General features: G+C 37.0%; 1 protein-coding gene across 7 annotated transcripts; it reads left to right on the forward strand.

Moving 5' to 3' along the window:
- Nucleotides 1-4,547: 4,547 nt before the first annotated feature.
- On the forward strand, nucleotides 4,548-22,538 carry ZNF510 (zinc finger protein 510). Of its 7 annotated transcripts, none has more exons than XM_069474031.1 (6): nucleotides 4,548-4,603; nucleotides 6,179-6,479; nucleotides 7,406-7,464; nucleotides 16,654-16,780; nucleotides 17,064-17,159; nucleotides 19,254-22,538. In XM_069474031.1, exons 2-6 carry the CDS (start codon nucleotides 6,410-6,412, stop codon nucleotides 21,038-21,040), a joined length of 2,139 nt encoding a protein of 712 aa, XP_069330132.1. In that variant the 5' UTR covers nucleotides 4,548-4,603; nucleotides 6,179-6,409; the 3' UTR covers nucleotides 21,041-22,538. The 7 variants fall into 7 exon arrangements, with proteins under 7 accessions (XP_069330132.1, XP_069330135.1, XP_069330134.1 ...); XM_069474034.1 differs by having other exon boundaries at nucleotides 19,260-22,538; XM_069474033.1 differs by having other exon boundaries at nucleotides 6,179-6,476.
- Nucleotides 22,539-23,229: the final 691 nt, after the last annotated feature.

A 23,229-nucleotide genomic window follows, 5' to 3' on the forward strand; every position in this document is an offset into this window, starting at 1 on the left:
CATTCTTCCAGTCCAGGACCCTTCACTATCATAGCCAGTGCCTAACGTCAGGGGGGCCCCGAAGGCAAGTTTGCCAGCACAGTCTGGTCTGTATCCCCAGGACTCAAGTACACCACCCAGGGGCTTTGGAGCTGAGGATTCCCTAACCTATTCCACCACTGCTGGTACCTGAACACTCTCCCAGGGGTCTAAGGTCCAACAACCCAAAGTGCGAGCCACCATAGTGGGTACCTACCTGCATGAGCTGAAAGGCAGCATACCTCTCCCTCTCTACACTGAGCAGCAGGGTTCTCAACAGAAGAGAACAGGTGAACTGCAAAGCTCTCTGTTTTGAGATGAGGAAAGAAGTTCCAGATGAGAAGGAACCATCATAAGAACACTGGCAATAAGAAAAAACAGGCTATTTTGACACACCCAAAGGATCACACTAGGAGGGGAGGGGATGGGGGTATACATATATAATGAGTGCAATGTGCACCGTCTAGGGGATGGACATGCTTGAAGCTCTGATTTGGGGGGGGGACAAGGGCAATATACATAGCCTAAACTTTTGTACCCCCATAACATGCTGAAAGAAAAAACAAAGAAAGTAGGTAGAATAGTAGTTACAGATGGGCTGGTGGCAGCAGGAATAGGGATTTGTTTAATGGGTACAGAGTTTGAGTTTGGGGTGATGAAAGGTTCTGGACATGGATAGTGTTGATAGTTACACAGCAGTGTTAATAATCGTATTGCCACTGAATTATACACTCACAAATGATTAAAATTGTTTCATGTTTCGTGTATTTTACCACTACAACAAAAAAATTTTTAATAAATATTATTCACAATATTAATGGACTAAATAAAACAGCCATATGATCATGTCAATAGTTGCAGGACAAGTATTTGATACAATTCAATATATATTTATTATAAAAACTCTTAGCAAACTAAAAATAGAAAGGAACTTTTTAGGGTATTTATAAACACCTATAGCTAACCCCACACTCAATGGTGAGAGATTAACTAATTTCTAAGAATTGAATGAGGCAATTGCTATGGTTTCAATGTTTGTCCCTTCCAAAACTCATGTTAAAATTTAATTGCCATTTTAACAATATCAAGAGGTTGAGCCTTTAAGAGGTGATTAGGCCATGAGGGCTCCACCTTCATGCATGGAATTGGTATGGTCATAAAAAGACAATGTTGACCCTGTCTTGCTCCTTTTCCCCCTTAACCCCAGGGATGCATTCAGGGTGTCATCTCGAAAGCAGTGATGCAGATCTTAACCAAAACCAAACCTCCTGGTACCTTGATCTTGGACTTCCCAGGCTCCAAAACTGAAAAATAAGTTTCTGTTCTTTACTCAGTCTCAGGTATTGTTATAGCAGCACAAAACAGGCTAAGACAGTAATGATCTCTTAGTGCTCCCATTGAACATCATCCTGTGAGTCCTAGCCAGTGAATTAAGGCAACAAAAAGAAATAAAAGTCATACAGTCTGGAAAGGAAGAAACAAAATGGTCACTCTTTGGAGACAAAATGATGTATATGTAGAAAATACCAAATATCTCAGCGACTCGGGAGGCTGAGACAGAAGGATTGCTTGAGCCCAGGAGTCCAAGGCTGTAGTGAGCTATGATTGCACCACTGCATTCCAGCCAGACACCAGCACGAGATCCTGTCTCTAAAAAAGAACCCCCCCCCAAAAAAAACCTGTTTTAACTAATAGGCAAGTTTAGTAAGTTTGCAGGATAAAAGGTCAATATACAAAAGTCAGTCCCATTCCTATTCTAGCAATGAACTGGAATTTGGCAATTTCTAAAAATCCATTTACAGTAACAAAAAAAGAAAGAATGAAAGACCTATGTACAAATCTATCAAAATATATGCAAGATCTATGTATATGCTGAAAGCTTCAAAATACAGATGAAAGAAATCAAAGAAGAAGTACATAAAATATACCATTTTCATGAATCGAAAGACTCAATATTGTTAAGATGCCAGTTCTTCCAAATCTCAGCAATCGTTTTTTATAGACTAATCCTGAAATTTACATGGAAAGGCAAAGAAACTGGAATGGCCAAAACCATTCTGAAAAATAACAAAATTGGAGGATTTACACTATGAGATTTCCAGGCTTTCTCTAAAGTTAGAGTAATCCAAACAGTGTATCTGCAAAAGAATAAACATATAAGGCAATTCAAAGAAGAATAGATTGTTTTAATTCAATCGAAAATTTATTTTCACACAGAAACCTCTATGTGAATGTTATATTACAATGGCTTTATTAATAATTGTCAAAAATTGGAAACCACCAGCTACCTTTCAGCAAGTAGATGAATTAACCCTACTAAATTAGTGGGTGATACATTAAGGAGAAAAAGGATGTTTTATAGCCTCAAAATATCTCTCTGTAAACATTTATTAGTTACCGTGGTGGTGGCGCATCTAAGCTGGCAGCCCAGAACTTGGAAGGGCAATTTTGCGGGCGTGGGGCAAGTTCCCCAGGCTTGGGATATGAGTGAAGGGCAAGTGTTTCCAAGGAAACAAATTTAGGGGTTTTATCTTTTAAAAACATTTGTTTTCCTTAAGAACTTAAGACATTTAGAATTTTAAACTTTAAAAAAAACTTAGAAATTGTCTTTTAATTGTTGCTTGTAGTTTGAATCCCTGTGCAAAACATTAATTGTAACTTTAGCGCCTTGGATATGTCTTTTGTTCAAGTACCCTATCTCGTTCTAATGAGGTTACTGAATGTTCTCTTTCCACTGCTTTAAAAGCCTACTCTGAAACATACACTCTCATTTTCTCTTTTTCCTGGAGTTGAACTTTTATTGCAGCAGGGTAAATGTTTAAATATTTTAACAATAGTATGTATGTTAAATATAGAGATATTGCTATGCATTTTCAGTTCTTTTCTTATCATTACTATAAGTTCTCATTCAGATAAAAGTCAGTATAGTTCCTTTAGATTAACAAACAAAATATATAAATGTCAAAAAGAAAAAACACAAATAGAAAACTTAGAATGCTGATTGGCATTATTATAAACAAATTTTAGTTGTTTCCTCCAGTATCTATTAAAGTTTTTTCAGTGTCAACAGTAAAGTTTTATTCCTTAATTCACATACATTGCACTAATTTACTGGTAAAATTAATCACTTTTTTCTTGCTAATCAAACCTTATTTTTTATCTTTTTATCATTGGCATATAATATAACCTGTGTTATAAAATATCAACCAAGAAAAGTGTGTATTAGTAAAAAGAGTGTTATAAAATATTGTGCTCAGAGGTTCCTGATAATGGTTCCTAATTTCAGAAGTGTGCACACATAAGCTTTAAGCAAGTTCATCTCTAGGAGGTGCATAATTTGCATGATAATCGTTTTTTTATTTGGGGTTGCATGTACTTTCAGGTATTACGTGATATTGAACAGCTTACTTGCTTTTTCTTTTTTTTTTTTTTTTGAGACAGAGTCTCACTCTGTTGCCCAGGCTAGAGTGAGTGCCGTGGCGTCAGCCTAGCTCACAGCAACCTCAAACTCCTGAGCTCAAGCGATCCTCCTGTCTCAGCCTCCCGAGTAGCTGGGACTACAGGCATGCGCCACCATGCCCAGCTAATTTTTTCTATATATATTTTTAGCTGTCCATATAATTTCTTTCTATTTTTGGTAGAGGTGGGGTCTCGCTCTTGCTCAGGCTGGTCTCGAACTCCTGAGCTCAAACGATCCGCCCACCTCGGCCTCCCAGAGTGCTAGGATTACAGGCGTGAGCCACCGCGCCCGGCCTTGCTTTTTCTTTTATTTCTTTTTCCCCAGAGACAAACTCTGAGGATAACAGTAATTATTCTTTTATGTTAATAATGGATTCCATTTTCTAGTATTTGTTACATTTTACAGCTTTATTCACAGAGCCATTTACATATACTCTTGGCATCTCTGAGTTAAAAGGCATACTTGGGAAATGACAGTCCAAATTTTTACCTCTATAAGCTTGATATTACAAAATTTTCAAACACATAAAAAGTAGAATATATTAACATAAACATTCAAATTCTAGAGGTTTCAAAATTCTTTACATTTTGCCATATTTGCCATTTCTAATTCTTATTTTTAAAAGAAACTTTTAAAAATATATAATGCAATCCTAAACACTTTAATATGCACCTCTAAAAAAAACTAAAATTACCTACATAATCTCAATGTTACCACAATTACTTTTATCATTTTTTAATGTCCAGTGCATATACAAATTTCCCCAAAATGTTTCTGCAGCTCTTGTTTTCCGATCGAGGCCCATACATTGCATTTGCTGTTATGTCATAAAGCCAGGGCCCTGACAGAACCTGGGCTCCAGTTTTCAGGACAGACTGTAAATAACACGCTATCATTCCCTAAATCTTCCAAATCAAACACGCACGCCCACCTCCATAACCCCTGCCAAAACGCGGCAAGCGGGCGCGGTGTTTTATGGGAAATGTAGTCTTGAATTTTCTGGATTCTCGCGCAGCATTCTGGGAACGAATATTCTGAGCTTTCCTCTGCGTATATGTGCAGTCAGCTCCATTTTCCTGCTTCCGCCCTCTGCGGCATTGAGGGTCCTGGCGGTTCGCGCCTCAGGTGAGCGCTATGGGACATGGGGGCTTCGCACGGCTTGCGGACCAGAATAGAGGGGTGGGCTTGTGTCTAGGGGGCGGGAACTGGACGTCTCGGGAACTCCCCCAAGGTAGACCCGACCCCTCCTCCGATCGCTGGTGCCCAAGCTAGTCCCGGACCTCGGCCTCTGAACGGCGGGGTTCCAGGGGCGAAGTTGGTGCTGAGTCCTTGTCAGAAGTTGTCCGGTGCGGGCCAGGATGTGGGAGCCAGAATGCAGCCAGACTTGGGCAATCCCATGCCGGCAGCGGGACGGGAATGCACAGTTATATTAACCGTGAACCTGCCACAAAACGCGCGGCCGGTGGTCGCGGTGAGAGCCCGAGCTTAGGAGCTAGAAGGACTCGGTAAATTTTGGCTCTGTCACTTGGGCACCTGAAAATTGGGTTAGTGAAAACTTGCTTCATGGCTTTGTTCAGATCTTGTTCATCACCTGTAAAGCATTTAGCCAAGTGCTAGTTAATAAGCAACTTGTAAATGTTAGTTAGCTCCTGTCATATTTGGAGGACACTTTGTTCTTTTCATTTAATTCTCACAGCCACCCTATTTGAAGGTATAACTGTGTCAACAGAAAAGAAGAATGAGGGAGGCAGAGGCCGGAGGATCGCTTGAGCTCAGGAGTTCAAGAGAGCTATGGTGATGCCACTGCACTCTAGCTGGGGCGACAGAGCGAGACTCTATCTCAAAAAAGAAAGAAAGAAGAAGAATGAGGGTTGAAATGATAGAACCAAGGTCACGAAGGGTAAGGGAGCTAGGACGCAAATACAGACATGCTTTACTTCCCAAATTACACAGTTTCTAATATTCTACCTGTGTAACTGAGCATTGCAGCCTTCACAACACTTAGCTGAGTGACTTGTCCCCAAATCCCTAGGACTGCGATTGTGAAGTCAATGTGGACAGAATCTTACTATATGGCAAGTATGTTTGTTCTGGAATTTCTGGCATATCTCCAGAGCCTTTGGGTCAGAATGAGACTCCTGCCACTTCCTGCACTGTCCAGGCTGTCCTTGTCTTCAGAAGGCACAGTCTGATATTCTAGGTTGAGCCTCCTATGTAGTTTAAATGTTCTAGTAACTATGTTCAAATCTAAAAAGAAATGTGAAGTTAATTTTAAGGACATACTCTTTTTCTCGACATATACAAAAATGTTATTTCAACATGTGGCACTGGCCACATTTCAAGTGTTCAGTAGTCAATGTGACTAGTGGCTAACATAATAGATAGCACAGATTTAATGAATTCCAAGAGAATCAGGTTCAGGCCTTATGTCAGTGGTTCTCAACCAGGGTTCCCAGGGAACCTTGGAAATGTCGAGACATTTTTGATTGTCACAACTAGGAGGAGAGGTGCACTAGTGTCTAGTGGATGTTTAGAAATGCTCCTAAACATCCTGTGATGTACAGGACAGCTTCCTATGACAAAGAATTATCCAGCCCAAAATGTCAATAGTGCTGAGGTGGAGAACACTGCTTTCCATGAAAGTTTCAACTAAAATGAGTTTCTTACCCAAGCCTAAGTCCCAGCCTCTCTGGTTCAAAGGAGCTCTTCGTGTGGCAGGGAGGAGGGAGCCCAGGGACAGGAGTCCCACCTGGAAGAACAGCTCTTTGACAGAGACCTCACCAGAGCTTCAGAACAGTTGGAGAAGAACCCAGAAAGCAGGTCCTGATTTGCTGCACCAGAAGCAGTTCTTCCCCCCCCCCCCCAACCAACAAGTGGAACCAGACAGAAACAGTTCTTAATCCCCTGACCTAGAGAGAGCCAGATGTGGTGATGTCGCCACATCCAGAAACCATCACAGACTGTGTGACAGTGAACTCTGTGGACCAGTGTGCAAAAGGTGGTGAGCTGGGTTTGAGAGGGATGGGCGACTGTCAGGCTGCACAGAAAAAGCCATGTTGCTGGAGGGCTTTTCTCCATGGTATCCAAGGAAGGCATAACCAGCCAGAGCTGAGGGAATTCTGTCTGTTATCCTCCTCATAGAGCTCCCATTTTCTTGAACTTTGCCTCACTCTTTCTAAATTCTGAGTCACTCTCGTGCCATATCCATCACATGTTGCCTCTAGAGATATACTAAGGTTTTCTCTATCCTGAACATATAGGATCACAGAATGATAATGTAGGAAAGGATATCTATTGCTGTCTCTTTTAAAAGCTTAAAAAAATTGAACCTGAGATGAATGTTTTGTTCATGGTTACCCAGGACAGAGCTTGGAGCAAAGCCCCATGCTGTTCACTCTAAAGTTTCTTATCAAATATCTTTTTGAGAAACTGCAACAAATAAGAACAAAAAGATTTTAAAATAGTCTGTCTTTAAGCATCTTTCTTTCTTTCCAGTGTTCTATTGATTTTCCATTGGTGTAAATAATATTAATATTAATTCTGTTTAAATTTTTTGTTAATTAGCCAAAGAAGACATACATTTTTAATAAATCACAAGGAGACATACTTTTTTTTTTTTTATTTCATCTTATTGTTATGGGGGATACAGAATTGCAGGTTACATACATTGCCCGAGACATACATTTTTAATAAATCAGTAGGAAAATAATTTACAATCATCTGATGAAAAACAGCAATGTTATATCCACATCAGATCTGCACATATTCAGGAGGTGCTGTCTCTTTGTGGTGCTTCCTGCCCCTTCTCAAGGGTCAAAGCAACATTGTTCCATAGGAAGGACTTTTCCCTAGCTGGTTTGATGAGAGTTTGAGGCAGGATAATACAGAGGCTGACCAGACCTCTCATAACTCTTTCCTTACCCTCAGCTTATCCTTTACAGTTGTCCACACTCTTCCAAGAGCAGCAGAACATGAACATATCTCAGGTAAGTTATTTATTAAAACCGTTTTAAATCATGGATTTTATAGGTGTTTAAGGGTCCATACATTAATATAGAAAAGTAGACTTAGAAATGGATCAGAATCATTCAGGGAAGGTATAGAAAAGCAGGTGAATAGGACAAAAGAGTTGGTATATAGAAAGATGTAGGTCCCTGATGTTAGAGATTTTCCAAAGTGGAGGTTCAGTTTTTATTCTTTCTGATAGCCATTGTAGAGAATTAGACACGCAGTGTTTGTTTAAAGACTTGCATTGTTGAGAAGCTTAAACCAAACTGATTCCTCATGGAATCTAAAGTCACTGACATTGTGAAAAATGTCTTTGTTGGTCTTCATGTAAGTGACAGTGCAAATCTTTCCACTAACAGCCCCGAAAGAATTGCAATTTGTTGCTTCTGTTTTCTCAGTGGAAGTAGAGGACATAATGCCAAAGTGGAACTTTTATTAATGCAGTTTTTCAGGTAACTGTCAATTTGTCCAAGAAAGGACAGATTGATGGTATAGGCTCAGCTGATCAAAGATGGAGAGTTAAAAAGCATTGTATCAATCCTAAAGAGTGGGTGATGTTTTATTGTTGCCAAGTACGGGAGGTTACTACATTTTGAGAGCAGACTAAACAAGGCATACAAGGTCCAGTAAGAATCTTTACCCATTACAATTTGGATTTCTCCTTAGGGAATAAAAGAGATGGAGATGGAGATGGAGATGGAGATAAATATTATGACCAGACTAGGAGTATTAGTTTGCTATGGATGCCATAATAAAATACCACACACTGGTTGGTGGCTTAAGCAGAAATTTACTTTCTACCATTGTGGAAGCTAGAAGTCTGGGTTCAAAATATCAGCAGGTTGGGTTCCTTGTGAGAGCTATGGGGAAAGGATCTGCTCCAGGTCTCTTTCCTTGGCTTGTGGATGTCCATGATCACATCATCTTTCCTCTGTACATGTCAATGTCTAGATTTCCTCTTCCTGTAAGGAAATGAGAAATTTTTACAATATAGAAAGACAGAAATAACGTAATAAATATGTTCCTACCTTCCCAAATTACCAGCTATACAGATTTTGTTAAATTTTTATCTGGTATGCACTTTTTTTCCTTTTATTTATTTCATACTTTAACTGAGGCATGGTTTCAGTACCAGTAAAGTGCACTCTTAAGTGCACCGGATGGATTTTTACATATTCATGTAATGTAGCACCCAGATTAAGATGGAGAACAATTTCATCACCCTTGAAATTTCCTTCCTGACAATTTCTAGTTAATAACTACTGCACCCCTCTACAGAGGCAACCACTATTCTGAATCACATGTTAGAAAAAAAAGGATAAATTCATTTTTGAACATCATATAAATGGAATCTTGTAGTATGTGCTCTTTTTCAAGGTAAGGGGAGGTCTGGCTTCTTTCTCTATACATATAAACACTTTTCTTTTCTTTTTTTTTTTGAAACAAAGTCTCGCTCTGTTGCCTCCAGTGGAGTGTAGTAGCATCATCATAGCTCACTGCAACCTCAAACTCCTGGGCTCAAGTGATCCTCCTGCCTCAGTCTTCTGAGTAGTTGGGACTACAGGCGTGTGCCACAGTGCCCAGCTGATTTTTTTATTTTTTTGTAGAGATGGGGTCTCACTCTTGCTCAGGCTGGTCTCGAACTCCTGACCTCAAGAAATCCTCCCACCTCGGCCTCCCAGAGTGCTAGGATTACAGGCGTGAGCCACTGTGCCTGGCCATTAGTTTTTAGATTCATCAGTTTTGCTGTGTGTTTCAATATTTCCCTATTATTGCTGAATAATACTTCACTATATGAATATGCTAGATGTATGTATTGCTAATGTTCTTGGATTCTGTGGCTTGCCTATTCATTTTTTAATAGTCTTTTGATGATAAAGTTCTTAAATGTAATAAAGGTCAGAATCAGACTTTTCTTTAATGGTAGTTTTTTGTGTGTCATGTTTGAAAGATATTTCCTTACTCCAAGATCATGAAAATATTCTCCTATATTGTTACTACATACTTGATTATTTTAGCTTGATCCACATAGAATTAGCTTTTGTGTTTGATACAAGGCGTCAAGGTTCATATTTACATATGCACGTCCAGTTGCTCTAGCACCATTTGTTGAAAAGATCATCCTCCAGCCAATGAATTGCGGCAGTCTTTCTCTTATCAATCAAGTGACCGTATGTGAGACAAAATCTAGACTGTATTCTCTTCCACTTATTTTATCTTTTTGCTAGTACTTCCCTGTCATAATACTGTTGCTTTATAGTAAGTTATGAAATATGATAGTGTAGGCCTCCAACTTCTGCTTCATCCAGAATTTATTGACTGTTTTAGATTCTTTGCATTTTCATAGAAATTTTTATCAGTTTCTACAGAAAATCCTCCTGGGAAGTTTTTCAGGATAGAGGTGAAGTCTTTGACATCTTTCATTAGATTTATTCCTGTGTATTTGATCTATTTTGATATTAGTGCAAATGATAATGTTTTTTAAATGTCATTTTCCAGTTGTTAATTTTTGGATTATTAAAATGCAGTGGATTTTTTAGTATTGATGTTGTATCTAGGCATTTTGTCAAATTCATTTATTCTAATAGCTTATTTGTAGATTCTTTTGGATTTTACATGTGCACAATAATGTTTTACAATAAAGACAATTTACTTCTTTGGAATCTTTGTATCTTTAATTTCTTTTTAGCCTTATTGCTAGGACTTCCAGTAAAATATTGAATACAAGTGGTGATAATAGAAATCCTTGTCTTATACTTTACCTGACAGGTAAAGTACTCAATATTTCACCATTGAGTCTTATTTTAACAATAGATTTTTTTGTACATGCCTTTTATTAAAATAAGGAAGTTCCCTTTCTGTTTTTAGTTTCCTAAGGTATTTTTTTTAATCATACCATGGGTATTAAATTTTGTCAAGTGCTTTTCTTTCATCTAGTAAGATAATCATATAATTTTATTCCTTTATTCTTTTAGAGGGGTGAATTATATTGATGGATTTATCCATATTTAACCAACCTTGCATTCCTGGGATAATTCCCACCTGCTCATGTAGTGTTATCTGTTATGCCTTTAATATATCTCTGGATTCAATCTGTTAATATTTCAATTAGTATTCTGTATCTACATTTATGGAGAGATATGGGCCTTCACTTTTCCTATCTTGTAGTGTCTTGTCAGATTTTGTCAGCAATGTTATATTTTCATAAAATGAGTTGAGAAACAGTTATTCATTTTCTGTTCCCTGAAAGAGTTTAAGAATGCTGTTATTTCTTCCTTAAATGTTTGGAAAAATATACCTGTGAAGCGGTCTCTCTAGAGTCTAGAAGAGTCTCTAGAAGACTCTTGGAGTTTTTTTGTGGCTGTTTTTTACTTATGAATTCAATTTATTTAGTAGGATATAGAAAATCCAAATAATCTTCTAGTGTCTTTTTTTTTTTTTTTATACAGAGTCTCGCTCTGTTGCCCGGGCTAGAGTGAGTGCCGTGGTGTCATCCTAGCTCATAGCAACCTCAAACTCCTGGGCTTAAGCAATCCTACTGCCTCAGCCTCCCGAGTAGCTGGGACTACAGGCATGTACCACCATGCCCGGCTAATTTTTTCTATATATATTTTTAGTTGTCCATATAATTTCTTTCTATTTTTAGTAGAGACAGGGTCTCACTCTTGCTTAGGCTGGTCTCAAACTCCTGACCTCAAGTGATCCACCTGCCTCGGCCTCCCAGAGTGCTAGGATTATAGGCGTGAGCCACCACGCCCGGCCTAGTGTCCTTTTTTGGTAACAGCTTTATGGAGGTATAATTCACATTTCATTTCACACATTTAAAGTGTACAGGTCAGTGGTTTTTAGTATATCCACAGAGTTGTACAGTCTTCACCACAATTTTAGAATATTTTCATCACTTCAACAAGAAATTCCATATCATTACCTATCACCCCCCCATCCTGACATACCTGACCCCAGCCCTAAACAACTGCTAATCTATGTTCTATCTCTATAGATTTTCCTATTCTCAGCATTTCTAATAGATGAAATTATCTAATATATAGTCTTTGTAACTTTCTTTCACATAGCGTACTGTTTTTAAGATTCATCCATGTTGTAGTATATATCAGTACATCATTTCTTTTTATTTTGTCCATTGTGTGGATGTACCACATTTTGTTTATCCATTCATCAAGTAATGAACATTTAGGTTATTTTCTACCTTTTTGCTGTTAATGTTTATTTTGCAGGTTTTTGTGTGGACACCTGTTTTCTTTTAATAAACCTTGGAAATGAATTTCTGAGTCATATAGTAACTCTACATTTATCTTTTTCAGTAACTGCCAAACTGTTTTCCACAGAAAATGCACCATTTTATACTCCCACCAGCAGTATATTAGGATTCTACTTTCTTTACATCATCACCACTTGTTATTACCTTTTTTTTTTTAATTATGGACATCCTAGTAGGTGTAAAGTGGTATATCATTTGGGTTTGATTTGCATTTCACTGATGACTAATGATGTTCAACATCTTTTCCTGGGCTTATTGGCTATTTATTATCTTTGGAGAAATGTCTATCCAAAGTCCTTTGCCCATTTTTTAATTAGGTTGTCTTTTTGTTGTTCAATTATGAGTTCTTTACATATTCTGGCTACTAGACCTTTATTAAATATGATTTGTGACTATTTCTTTCCATTCTATGGGTTGTGTTTTCACTATCTTAATAGTATCCTTTGATGCACAAAACTTTTTAATCTCAGTGAAGTCCACTTTATTTTTCTCTTTGGTTTCTTGTGCTTTTGGTGTCAAATCTAGGAAACCATTACCAAATCCGAGGTCATGAAGGTTTACTCCTGATTTCTTCTCAGAGTTATGTAGCTTATGCTGTTTATTTAGGTTTTTGATCCATTATGAGGTAATTTTTTAATGTGGTATGTGGTTGAAGTCCAACTTCATTCTTTTGATATAGCTATTCAATTATCCCAGCATCATTTGTTGGGAAAATTACTTTCCGAATAAATTGTTGATGTATGGGTTTATTCCTGGGCTCCCAGTGCTATTCCATAGATCTATATTTATGCCAGTACCAGATATAATTTTGTCTATATTTATGCCAGTAAACACTGGCATAACACACTGTCTTGATAACTGTTGCATTATAGCATAGTAAGTTTTGAAATCAGGAAGTGTGATCCCACCAGCTTTATTCTTTTTTTATAAGATTGTTTTGACTATTCAGGGTCCGATGTATTTCATATAAATTGTACAATCAAGATTTCTGCAAAAAGGCCATTGGGATTTTGACGCAAATGTCATTGAATCTGTGGATCATTTTTAGGAGTATTGCCATCTTATCAATATTAAATCCTCCTATCCATGAACATAGAGTGTCTTTCCATGTATTTAGATCTTCTTTAAATCCTTTTAGCAATGTTTTCTAGTGTTCATATATAAGTCATGCACCTTGGTTGAATTTATTCCTAAGTATTTTATTATTTTTTACTCTATTGTAAATGGTATTGTTTTCTTAATTTTTCAATTATTCATTTCTAATGTATAGAGATACAAATGATTTTTGTGTCTTCATCATGTGTCCTAAAACTGCTGAATTCATTTATTAGCTCTTAATACCTTTTTTGAAGATTCTTTAGTATTTTCTATACATTAAATCATGTGGTCTATGAATAGAGATAGTTTTACTTTTTCCTTACCAATCTGATGCTTTCTTTTCCCTTGCCTATTCACTCTGGCTAGAACTTCCAGTACCATGAATAGAAATGACAAAAGCAGGCATCCTTGTCTTGTTCCTGATCTTTGGGGGAAACTTTCCTGTCTTTTACCTAGAGTATGATGTTACCTGTGGGTTTTTCAGAAATGCTTTATATTGTGTTGAGGAAGCTCCTTTCTATTACTACTATGTTACATGTTTGTTTTTATCATGATAGGGTGTTGGGTTTTGTCAAATGCTTTTCTACAACACTTGAGATAATCATGTGATTTATTTCCTTCGTCTTTAATGTGATGTGTTACATTCATTTTCTTATAGTAAGCCACCTTGCATTCCTGGAATAAATTATACTTTGTCAAGTGTTTAGTCCTTTTTATTTGCCACAGGACTTGGTTTGCTAGTATTTTGTTGAGAACTTTTGAACCTATATTTATAAGGGATATTGAATTATAGTTTTCTAGTGATTCTTTGTCTGGCTTTCATTCAAGGTAATTCGTAGAATGAGTTAAGAAATGTTCCCTCCTCTTCTATTTTTGGAAGAATTAGAGAAGTATTGGTGTTAGTTCTTTAAATATTTGGTAGAATTCACCAGTGAAGCCAGCTGGTCTTGGCTTTTCTCTGTAGGGAGGATTTTGATTACTGATTCAGTCTCCTCGCATGGGTCTATTCAGATGTTTCTTTCTTTTTGAGTCAGTTTTGGTAGTTTGTGTGTTTTCAGGAATTTGTCCTTTCATCTAGTTTATCTAATTTGTTGGTGTACAGTTGTTCATTGTATTCTTTTACTGTCCTTTTTATTTCTGTAAGGTCAGTATTAATATCACCACCTTTATCTAGTTCCTTAAGGTATACTTTAGGTTATTGATTTCTTTTTTAATGTCGGTATTACAGCTATAAATTTTACCCTAATCACAGCTTTAAGGGCATCCCATACATTTTTTTTCCTTCCATTTTTTTCATTTTATTTTATTATTTTTTTTTACGTCAGCATATTATGGGGGTACAAAAGTTTAGGTTACGTATATTGCCCTTGCCCTCCTCCCCCCAGTCAGAGCTTCAAGCGTGTCCATCCCCCATACATTTGTGTATTTTGTGTTTTCATTTTCAGTAGTCTCAGTGTATTTCCTAATTTCTCTTTTGATTTTTCCTTTGGTCCTGTAGCAAGGTGGAAATCCCCCAATGAGTGGCCCCCAGGGACTTTGCACACTCATACTAGCACACACTTGGCTTTTAGCAAGTTGTTAAAATTGTCTAGTTTCATCTTCCTGATTATCTTACATGGAGTTTGGTAGCATCTGTTTCAGTAAGCGAATGAGCAGGTCCTGATTCTCCCTGCAGGTGCCTCTCTCTCTCTCCTGATAAACTCAAAGAAGATATTAATTTTCAATTTGCCCAGGTATGTTCTGGTAAGGATGTTAGCATAGCTCTTTTTAGCTCTCTACATCTCTGAGCTAAGATCCAAAGCTATGCTGCTGCATGATTGCAATTTTTTCTACTTTAGTGAGACATATTGTCTGGTTTTTGTTTAACGTACAAAGTGCACTAGAATATTGTTATGTAGAGGTTATCCTGTATATGTCAGTCAAGTTGGTTAGTTATGTCACTTACATCTTCTATGTCAGTGGTCAGCAAACTTCTTCTGTAAATATCGAATATTAGGCTTTGTGGGAGATACAGTCTCAGTTGCAACCACTGAACTCTGCAGTTACAATGTTACAGCAGCCATGGATAATACACAAACGAATGTGGCTGTGTTCCAATAAAATTTTTTTACAAAAACCCTGACAGTGGTGGTGTTTTCTATTTATTAAAAAACAGTGGTGGGCTGGTTTTGGCCTTTGGGGCTGTGGTTTGCTGACTCCCGTACTGTATCCCTATTGGTTTTTTCAATCTACTTTTCTATAAGTTGCTGAGAGAGTTGCATTAGAATCACTAATTATAATTGTAGATCTGTCTCGTTTCTGTCAACAATTGTTTACATACAGTCAGTTCTCATTATTCTCAGTAGTAATATTCCATAAAGTCACTGCACTGAACTAATAAATATTGAAACTATTGCTCAGAGGGGAAATACAGGGTTAAGTTCCAGCAAACCTCTGGTCACATTTTCATAATACATTATCTTGTGTTATGTGTCTTTTTGTTTAGAGAAACCTTATTTAATATTGTTGATTCATCACCACTGAACTAATGGTGAACAGCACCATAACTAATGCCTGAGCAAAGCTTATCTAACATAGGTATTTTCTCCATGAGACATAGCACACCCTTCTTGTGTTTAGGAACACTAGACCGCACTTTAGCACTATGAATGTGGGCTGTTTAAAAACGTGAAATCACCAAGAAGAAGCATGAAAATGCAATAAATGTGGCACTAAATAGACTGAGAAAAGGGCACTTGTTTACAGTATTAGAGCTGAAATAAGATAGCATAACATTGCCTTGTTCAATCGCAGCTGGGAACATGCATGTCAGGCAACTCAAATTTTTTATTAATGGCTTTCTGTAGAGTTCTGCGAATGACTGCAAAATAACTGCAAGTGTTGATTTTGAGGTTACAAATAAACTAGTGCGTGGGTGAATTCACAAATATGTAATCTATGAATAATGAGAAATGGTTATATTTGGAAGCTGTTTATAGGTGCATACCAGTTTATTATATCTGCTGTTGAAAGGACCGTGTTACCGTTATAAATTGTTACTCATTCCCTTTTATAATTCTTATCTTAAAATCTACTGTTTTTGATATTAATAGAACCACAGCAACTTTCTTTTGGTTAATGATTACATGGTATATTTTATTCTATCCTTTTACTTTCAATCACCATAGATTCCTATATATAAAATGTGTTTTCTTTTGTTGTTGTTTTTATGCTGTCAGACTTTCCTTCAATTGGATTGTTTGGTCCAGAGGTTGGTAAATTTTTCCTGCAAAAGGTTAGGTAGTAAATATTTTCAGTTTTTACAGTCATAAGTTCTCTGATGGAACATCTCAGTGCTATTTCAGCACGAAAGCAGCCATAGGCAATGCAAAATGATTGGGATGCTGTGTTCCAATAAAACTTTATATATTAAAAAAGACTGGCAAGCCAGATTTGACCCACAGGCCATAATTTGCTGACCTGTACCCTAGAGTATGTCCACGGTAGTCTATTAGGGTGGAGAATAAAAATTGCAGGAAGTTTATTTACATTTTTTGACTATAAAAATAATTTAAAAATTTTACTATTGATAGTACATGTGTATAAATCATAAGCATATGTATATTAATTATGTTATAAACATTTTTACTGAGTACCCGTAAAGTATAAAATTAGATCCAAAATAGGCATCTTTTATATTTGTTGCTTTTAAGCTCTTTATAGTAAACATGATAAAAATTATTTTCCACGGGTCTTTTCTATGTCACCTCATTCTGAACTGTTCAGATTGAACAGCAATGTGCCATTACAGGCATCAGTGTCATTGGAGGACGTGACTGTGGAGTTCACCCGGGGGGAGTGGCAGCAGATGGGCCCTGCTCAGAGGACCCTGTACAGAGATGTGACGCTGGAGACCTACAGCCACCTTGTCTCCGTGGGTGAGCATATGAGCATAACTCACCCTTGTGACTGCATATAGAAAGCATTTCCTTGTTAAGTACCAAAACACATGAGCACTTTGCTTAAAGTTTAATGTTATTTAGGCTTTTCATTCCAGTCTAAAGTAACCAAGCCCTTTTGAGGACTAGGATGAATGTTTTGTCAACTGCCAGTGATAAATTCAAAGGAGCACCTTCAGGGTGCTGCTGTATCTCCTTCCTGTTTTGTAGACCATAAAGCTCATATATCTGGCCTAAGTCCTCAATTGTTTCCTATTTACAGGGTACTGTGTTTTCAAACCAGAGGTAATCTTCAGGTTGGAGCAAGGAGAAGAGCCTTGGTTCTCAGAGGAGGAATTCTCAAACCAGAGTCACCCAAGTGAGTCACTTAGCACTAACAGACAGAATTCTGCAAGGGTAGTTAGACTTCAGAAGGTCAGTTTAGGAGCAAACAACTTTATGTTACAAGACTTTTTTTAGTAAGCCCAAAAGTGCAAAAAACACTAGTCAAAAGAAAATGATTAATAAACTTGACTCCATTGAAAGTAAGCACTTTGTTCATAAGAGATAACATTAAAAGAGTGGAAAAGATAAGCCACAGAGTAGCACAATATGTAGATACTGCAAGTATAACCTGGAAAGGCCAAGCTTCCTAAAAATGTAAAGAACTTTTGCAAATCAGTATGGGAAAAGGTAGGCAACCCAATTGAAAAATTGGCAAAAGACTTTGAACAAGAACTTTCAAAATGGCCAATAAGTCTTTGAAAATGTGTTCAATCTCATTGGCTTTCGTGGCATGCAAAATAAAATAGGAAGTGAGGCATGAAGGAAAATGAGAGATCTGGTGTGAAGTGAGATGAACAAATTTGGCAATGCTAAGTCCTGGTGAGGATGTGGAATATTAGAGACCCTTATCCACTAACTGGAAACATGGAAAATACCACTAACTGGTAAAACCACTGTGATGTCAAGAGGGTTTTCTAACAAAGGTAATGTTTTGCATACGTTGTAACCAAGCAGTTCCTTTTCTAAACATATTCCCTGCAAGAAGTTAAGATTTTATTCTCTAGAATGCATATAAAAGAATATTAATGTGATATTGTTTATATTTGCCAAAAATTGGGCTCGTCAGCAGTAGAATGGAGAAATAGTTGCATTCGTTAAGGGAGAATTATACAACTGCATAAATCTTATACAGTGCTTACAAACATAATATTAAGAAAACAAAAGATACAATATGCATACATGGTTACATTTATGTAAAAGAAACAGGCAAAAATCAATTACAGTTTTAGGAATTCAAATATTGGTGGTAAAAGTATAAAGAAAATCAAGGAAATCATTGCATAAATATGAGGAGAGTGGTGAACTCTAAGCATAAAGAAGTTATAACCTGGCAGGGATAAACAGGGACTTTTGGAGAGTCATTTGTGTTCTGTTTCTTAACATGGTTTCTGATTCCATGAGTGTTCACTGAGTACTATTAAGTTGCACATGAAAGTTTTATGCAGATATATATTACTTCATACTTAAAATGTTAAGAGGTAAGCTGCAAGTGACAAATTATATTTGCAGTATAACCTGTAAGAAGGCATTTAGAATGCATAAAGAATTCAGGTATTTCTTAAATGTCATCTTTGCAGTAAGGCCTCCCATGGTACCCCATTTAAAATTGTACTCCTCATGTCAGATTGAAATGTGGAAAATTAGGATGGGATGGTTAAGTTCATTTATCATTTAGTTCTGATAGAATAATTCAAAGGTAGGACAGCCAGAATAGAGCAGCGCATCTAATTTATTTGCAAGAATGGATTTTCTTTTCATCAGTTTTATACTTGTTTGTATTTCTGTGAATCACAGCTGTAAGATAGGTTAGCACCTGAACTATAAACTTCTTCATTTATTCATAAGGAAGTTGGTGCTGTTATGAATTTAATTTGATGTTGAAGAATTGATGAGGGATATAAAATTGGAAGAATGTAGACAATTGAGTATTCTAACTATTATAAGCTAGATAATGTCAGGACCTAGATGGTAATTTATTCCCTTAAACCAAACCCTTTCCCTATTGGGCCTATTCCATGAAAACTATTATCTCCTAATTTTTCTTGTTATTCTACAGCCTTTGTTGCATTCATCCTATTCTCTGATTTTCCTGCTCCCTGAAATAACTGCTTCTATAAAACTATAATTTTTATTTTCCTTTTCTTTCCTTTATCCACCCAGATACAAAAATCTTATTGTTCACATGCCAAATACAGATATATATTTATTATCATTTTCCTTTCCCGTTTGCACTATATTAATACTGTTTTTTAAAAGAGAGAGCTTGGAGGCATATATGTTCAAACACACATATTTGAATGATTTAATGTTGATAAACCAAAGAACAAATTGCAACATAGGCTGTGTGACTATAAGCCCCACCAATAAGAGACATAAAATTAATAAGATGTTTTCAATTGTTTCTCAGTTCTAGAATATTACAGAGATGATGACCTGAACAAGAGGAACAAGAAAATTAAAGAAAAACACTTGCAGCAAGTAATACTCACCAAAAATAAAACATTGACTAGACAGGAAGAGGAAGAGGAAATTTTGGGAAAACCATTTAATCTGTATATAGCTTCTGTTTCTTCAACAAAAATATCCTGCAGATATGACTCGTGGGGAATAAATTTGCAAACTATTTCTGAATTTATCATTAATAATAGAAAGCCTTCAGCAAAGAAACTGGGTTGCCATAATATATGTGAGAATTTGCCTTTCAAAATGAAGTTTGAGAAAACTCAGACTGAAGAGAAATTTTATGAATATAGTAAAAACATGAAAGCTCTCAGCTATAATGAAAATCTTCCTGAGCATCAGAAATTTGAAACTTTGGGGCAAACTTTTGAATGTAATGAAATTGGAAAATCTTTTAATGGTAAGGCCGACTATGTTACACATAAGAATTCTCACACAGGAGAAAAATCCTGTAAAGATGATGAATTTAGGAAAAACTGTGATAAGACAACTCTTTTTGACCACAGGAGAACGTGCACAGGGGAAATATACCCTCATCTTAACCAAAATGGGAAATCCTTTCAGAAGTCAGCTGTGAAAGAATATAATAAATTTAACATGCCTGTGAAACATTTTGAATATAATGCAAGTGGAAATAATTTCAACAGGAAATCACACCTCACTCGACCTCAGAAAACTGTCCCAGGAGAGAATCCATTGGTATGTAATGACAGAACAGAAACTGGGAATAAGTCCTTTGAATATCATGATAAGAAATCCTACCAAACATCAGTCCACAAAGTACACCAGAGAACTCACTCAGAGGTAAAACCCTATAAATGTAATGAATGTGGAAAATCTTTCTGTCAGAAAGGACATCTCATTCAACATCAGAGAACTCACACAGGAGAGAAACCATTTGAATGTAATGAATGTGGAAAAACTTTCTCCCAGAAGTCACACCTCAGTACACACCAGAGAATTCACACAGCAGAGAAACCCTATAAATGTAATGAATGTGGGAAAACATTTGTCCAGAAGTCAACCCTCAGGGGACATCAGAGAATTCACACAGGAGAGAAACCCTATGAATGTAGTGAATGTGGAAAAACTTTTGTTCAGAAGTCAACCCTCAGAGATCATCATAGAATTCATACAGGGGAGAAATCCTTTCAGTGTAATGAATGTGGAAAAACTTTTGGACAAAAGTCAAACCTCAGAATACATCAGAGAACTCACAGTGGGGAGAAAACTTACCAATGCAATGAATGTGAAAAATCTTTCTGGCGAAAAGACCACCTCATTCAGCATCAGAAAACCCACACGGGAGAGAAACCATTTAAATGTAACGAATGTGGGAAAACTTTTGCCCGCACATCAACCCTCAGGGTGCATCAGAGAATTCACACTGGGGAGAAACCATTTAAATGTAATGAATGTGGGAAAAAATTTGTCCGGAAGGCGATCCTTGGTGATCATCAGAGAATTCATACAGGGGAGAAACCCTTTCAATGTAATAAATGTGGGAAAACTTTTGGCCAGAAATCAAACCTTAGAATACATCAGATAACTCACAGTGGGGAGAAATCTTCTGAATGCAATGAATATGGGAAATTATATAAGAAATCATCCCTAAATGTATGTCAGAGAATTCAGGGAGGGGGGAAAAGCCTTATTGATGCAATAACTGTAGAGAATCCTTCTGACAAAAAGAACATGCCATGTAATATCAGAGATACAAGAAAAACCAGTTGAAGGTGATGTAAGAAGATATTCCTAGAAATCAGCCCTCACAGTACATCAGAGAATTCACAAAAGAGAGAAACCATATGAGTATGAATGTGGGAAAAATTTTGTCCAAAAGGGAAAGAGTACATCAAAGAATTCACACAGGCTTCTGTTTCTTTGAAGGAACTATGCAAAGTCCTTCTGAATGAAGTCGTGCCCTATTAGATAACCTCACGTATCACACAAGCTGGTAATTTGTTCACCAGTAACAATTTCATTTTTCGTATGGGCACATAGCTAGTCTAAATCCCAATGTTCCTTTCATCTAAGAGGATCTTTGTGAGTGGCTACTGGAATGTGGATGTCTATGATGTATACCACATCCAGTTTTGTAAAGTAAAAGACTTCCCTGACAAACTACCAGAATAAAATGGATATGATTTCTAGGATGACCTTAGATGCCATGCTTTAATGTGAGTGTAGGGGAGACGTAGATTTAGCTAATGAGGTTTGGGTGGGGTTCACAGTAGGGAAGGGAAACAAATACAACCTTATGGATGAGGCCCTTTTTGTTACTTGTACATCTGAAAGTATAGTAGGAATTAATATTATGCTGTACTCCGCCTTAAGTCATAGAGGAACTCTCCCAGTCAGGAAGAGTTGCATGTAAAGAAGATAACTTTGATGTCCCACAGCCCTGATGACCATTTTGGGCTTCAAATCTCTGAGTGGTGATCTTGTTGATTGAGACTTCTGGCAAACAGAGGCAGTCCTTGGCAGTGGAGGAAGGGAGGCTTGACTTGATACCCTGGCAGGGTTACCAGGCTCACCCCTTTTGAAAAGCAGCTATTAATTTACTCTTGGACTCTTTTATACACTAGACACCTCTGACCTGAGAGAGGCGTCTGGCCTAAAATTTCAGTTTGGGGGTGTGTCATCTTGGATGCAACAGTTAACAAAATGAAAAGGACTCAACAAGCCTCACTGGTGAAATGAAAATGGTATGTTGAAGATTGCAGAGTGACGCTGCTCTGGGGCCGGGAATAGCATGAAATAGTAGTATAACAGCTATCTCTTACAAGGGAGATGTATCCCCCACTTTGCTGCCTGAAGCAAAGCTGCTGGCTTAGTCTTCAGTTCATACAGGTGACTCTAATTGGGCCTGGTTCCCTGGTAGTTTGGCCAGCTGAAACCACTGGGATGCTGTGACTGTTCAAACTCAGTGCCATTACGCAGACCCAAGAATGAAAGTGGTCACTCCTCTTAGTGGACAAAACACAAGGATGTTCTCAGCTCTGGCCAATACTCCATTTGATGAACTTGCTATATTTTTATTCATCTGTGGGCTCTTGCTGTGGTCTAGCTATTTGACATTCCAGTCGAAAAATTGTAGACAGGTGTAAAAGGACTCCTCTTTAGTGAGGAAAAGATCAGTGTGACAGAAATAAGTAATCTATTACTGAAAATAAAAATTTATTAAAAGGTACGTATAAATAACAACCAAGAACTTTTGTCTAGCCCAAGATCCCAAAGATTTTCTTCTAGGATTTTTATTCCTGAAAGGTTTATAGTATTACATTTTATATTTAAGTGTGATCCATTTGGGTTAATTCATGTATAAGAGGTGAGGTTTAGGTTGAGATGTTTTAGCCTATGGATGTCTGTTTTCTCTGGTACTATTTGTTGAAAAGACAAATCCTTCCTCCTTCACTTGCTTTTGTATCTTTGTCAAAAATGAGTTGGGCATATTTGCATGAGTTCATTTCTGGGTTCTTTATACCACTGATCTGTGTATCCCTGTCTCCACCAACATCACATTGTCTGATCACTGTAACTACACTAAACCTCATTATCTAGTAGAATCATTCATGTGCTTTATTCTTCTTTTTCAATAAGAATTTTAGCTATTCTAGGGTCTGTGATTTTTCATATAAATTTAAAAATAAGCTTATCTATGTGCACAAAAATCTTGCTGGAGTTTTGATAAGAATTTCATTAACTCTATAGATCAATTCAGAGAGAATTGACATCTTTGCTATGGCAAGTTTTCCAAACCATGAACAAGGCATGTCTATGAATTTATTTAGTTCTTCATTACTTGTGCCAACATTTTGTTGTCGTCATCCTACAGATTCTATACAGGTTTTGTCAGATTTATGCCTAAGTATTTCATTTTCTTTGGAGCAATTGTAAAGGTATTGCATTTTGAATTTGAG

The sequence above is a fragment of the Eulemur rufifrons genome, chromosome 7 (assembly GCF_041146395.1).
Source record: "Eulemur rufifrons isolate Redbay chromosome 7, OSU_ERuf_1, whole genome shotgun sequence".
Taxonomy (NCBI): Eukaryota; Metazoa; Chordata; class Mammalia; order Primates; family Lemuridae; genus Eulemur; species Eulemur rufifrons.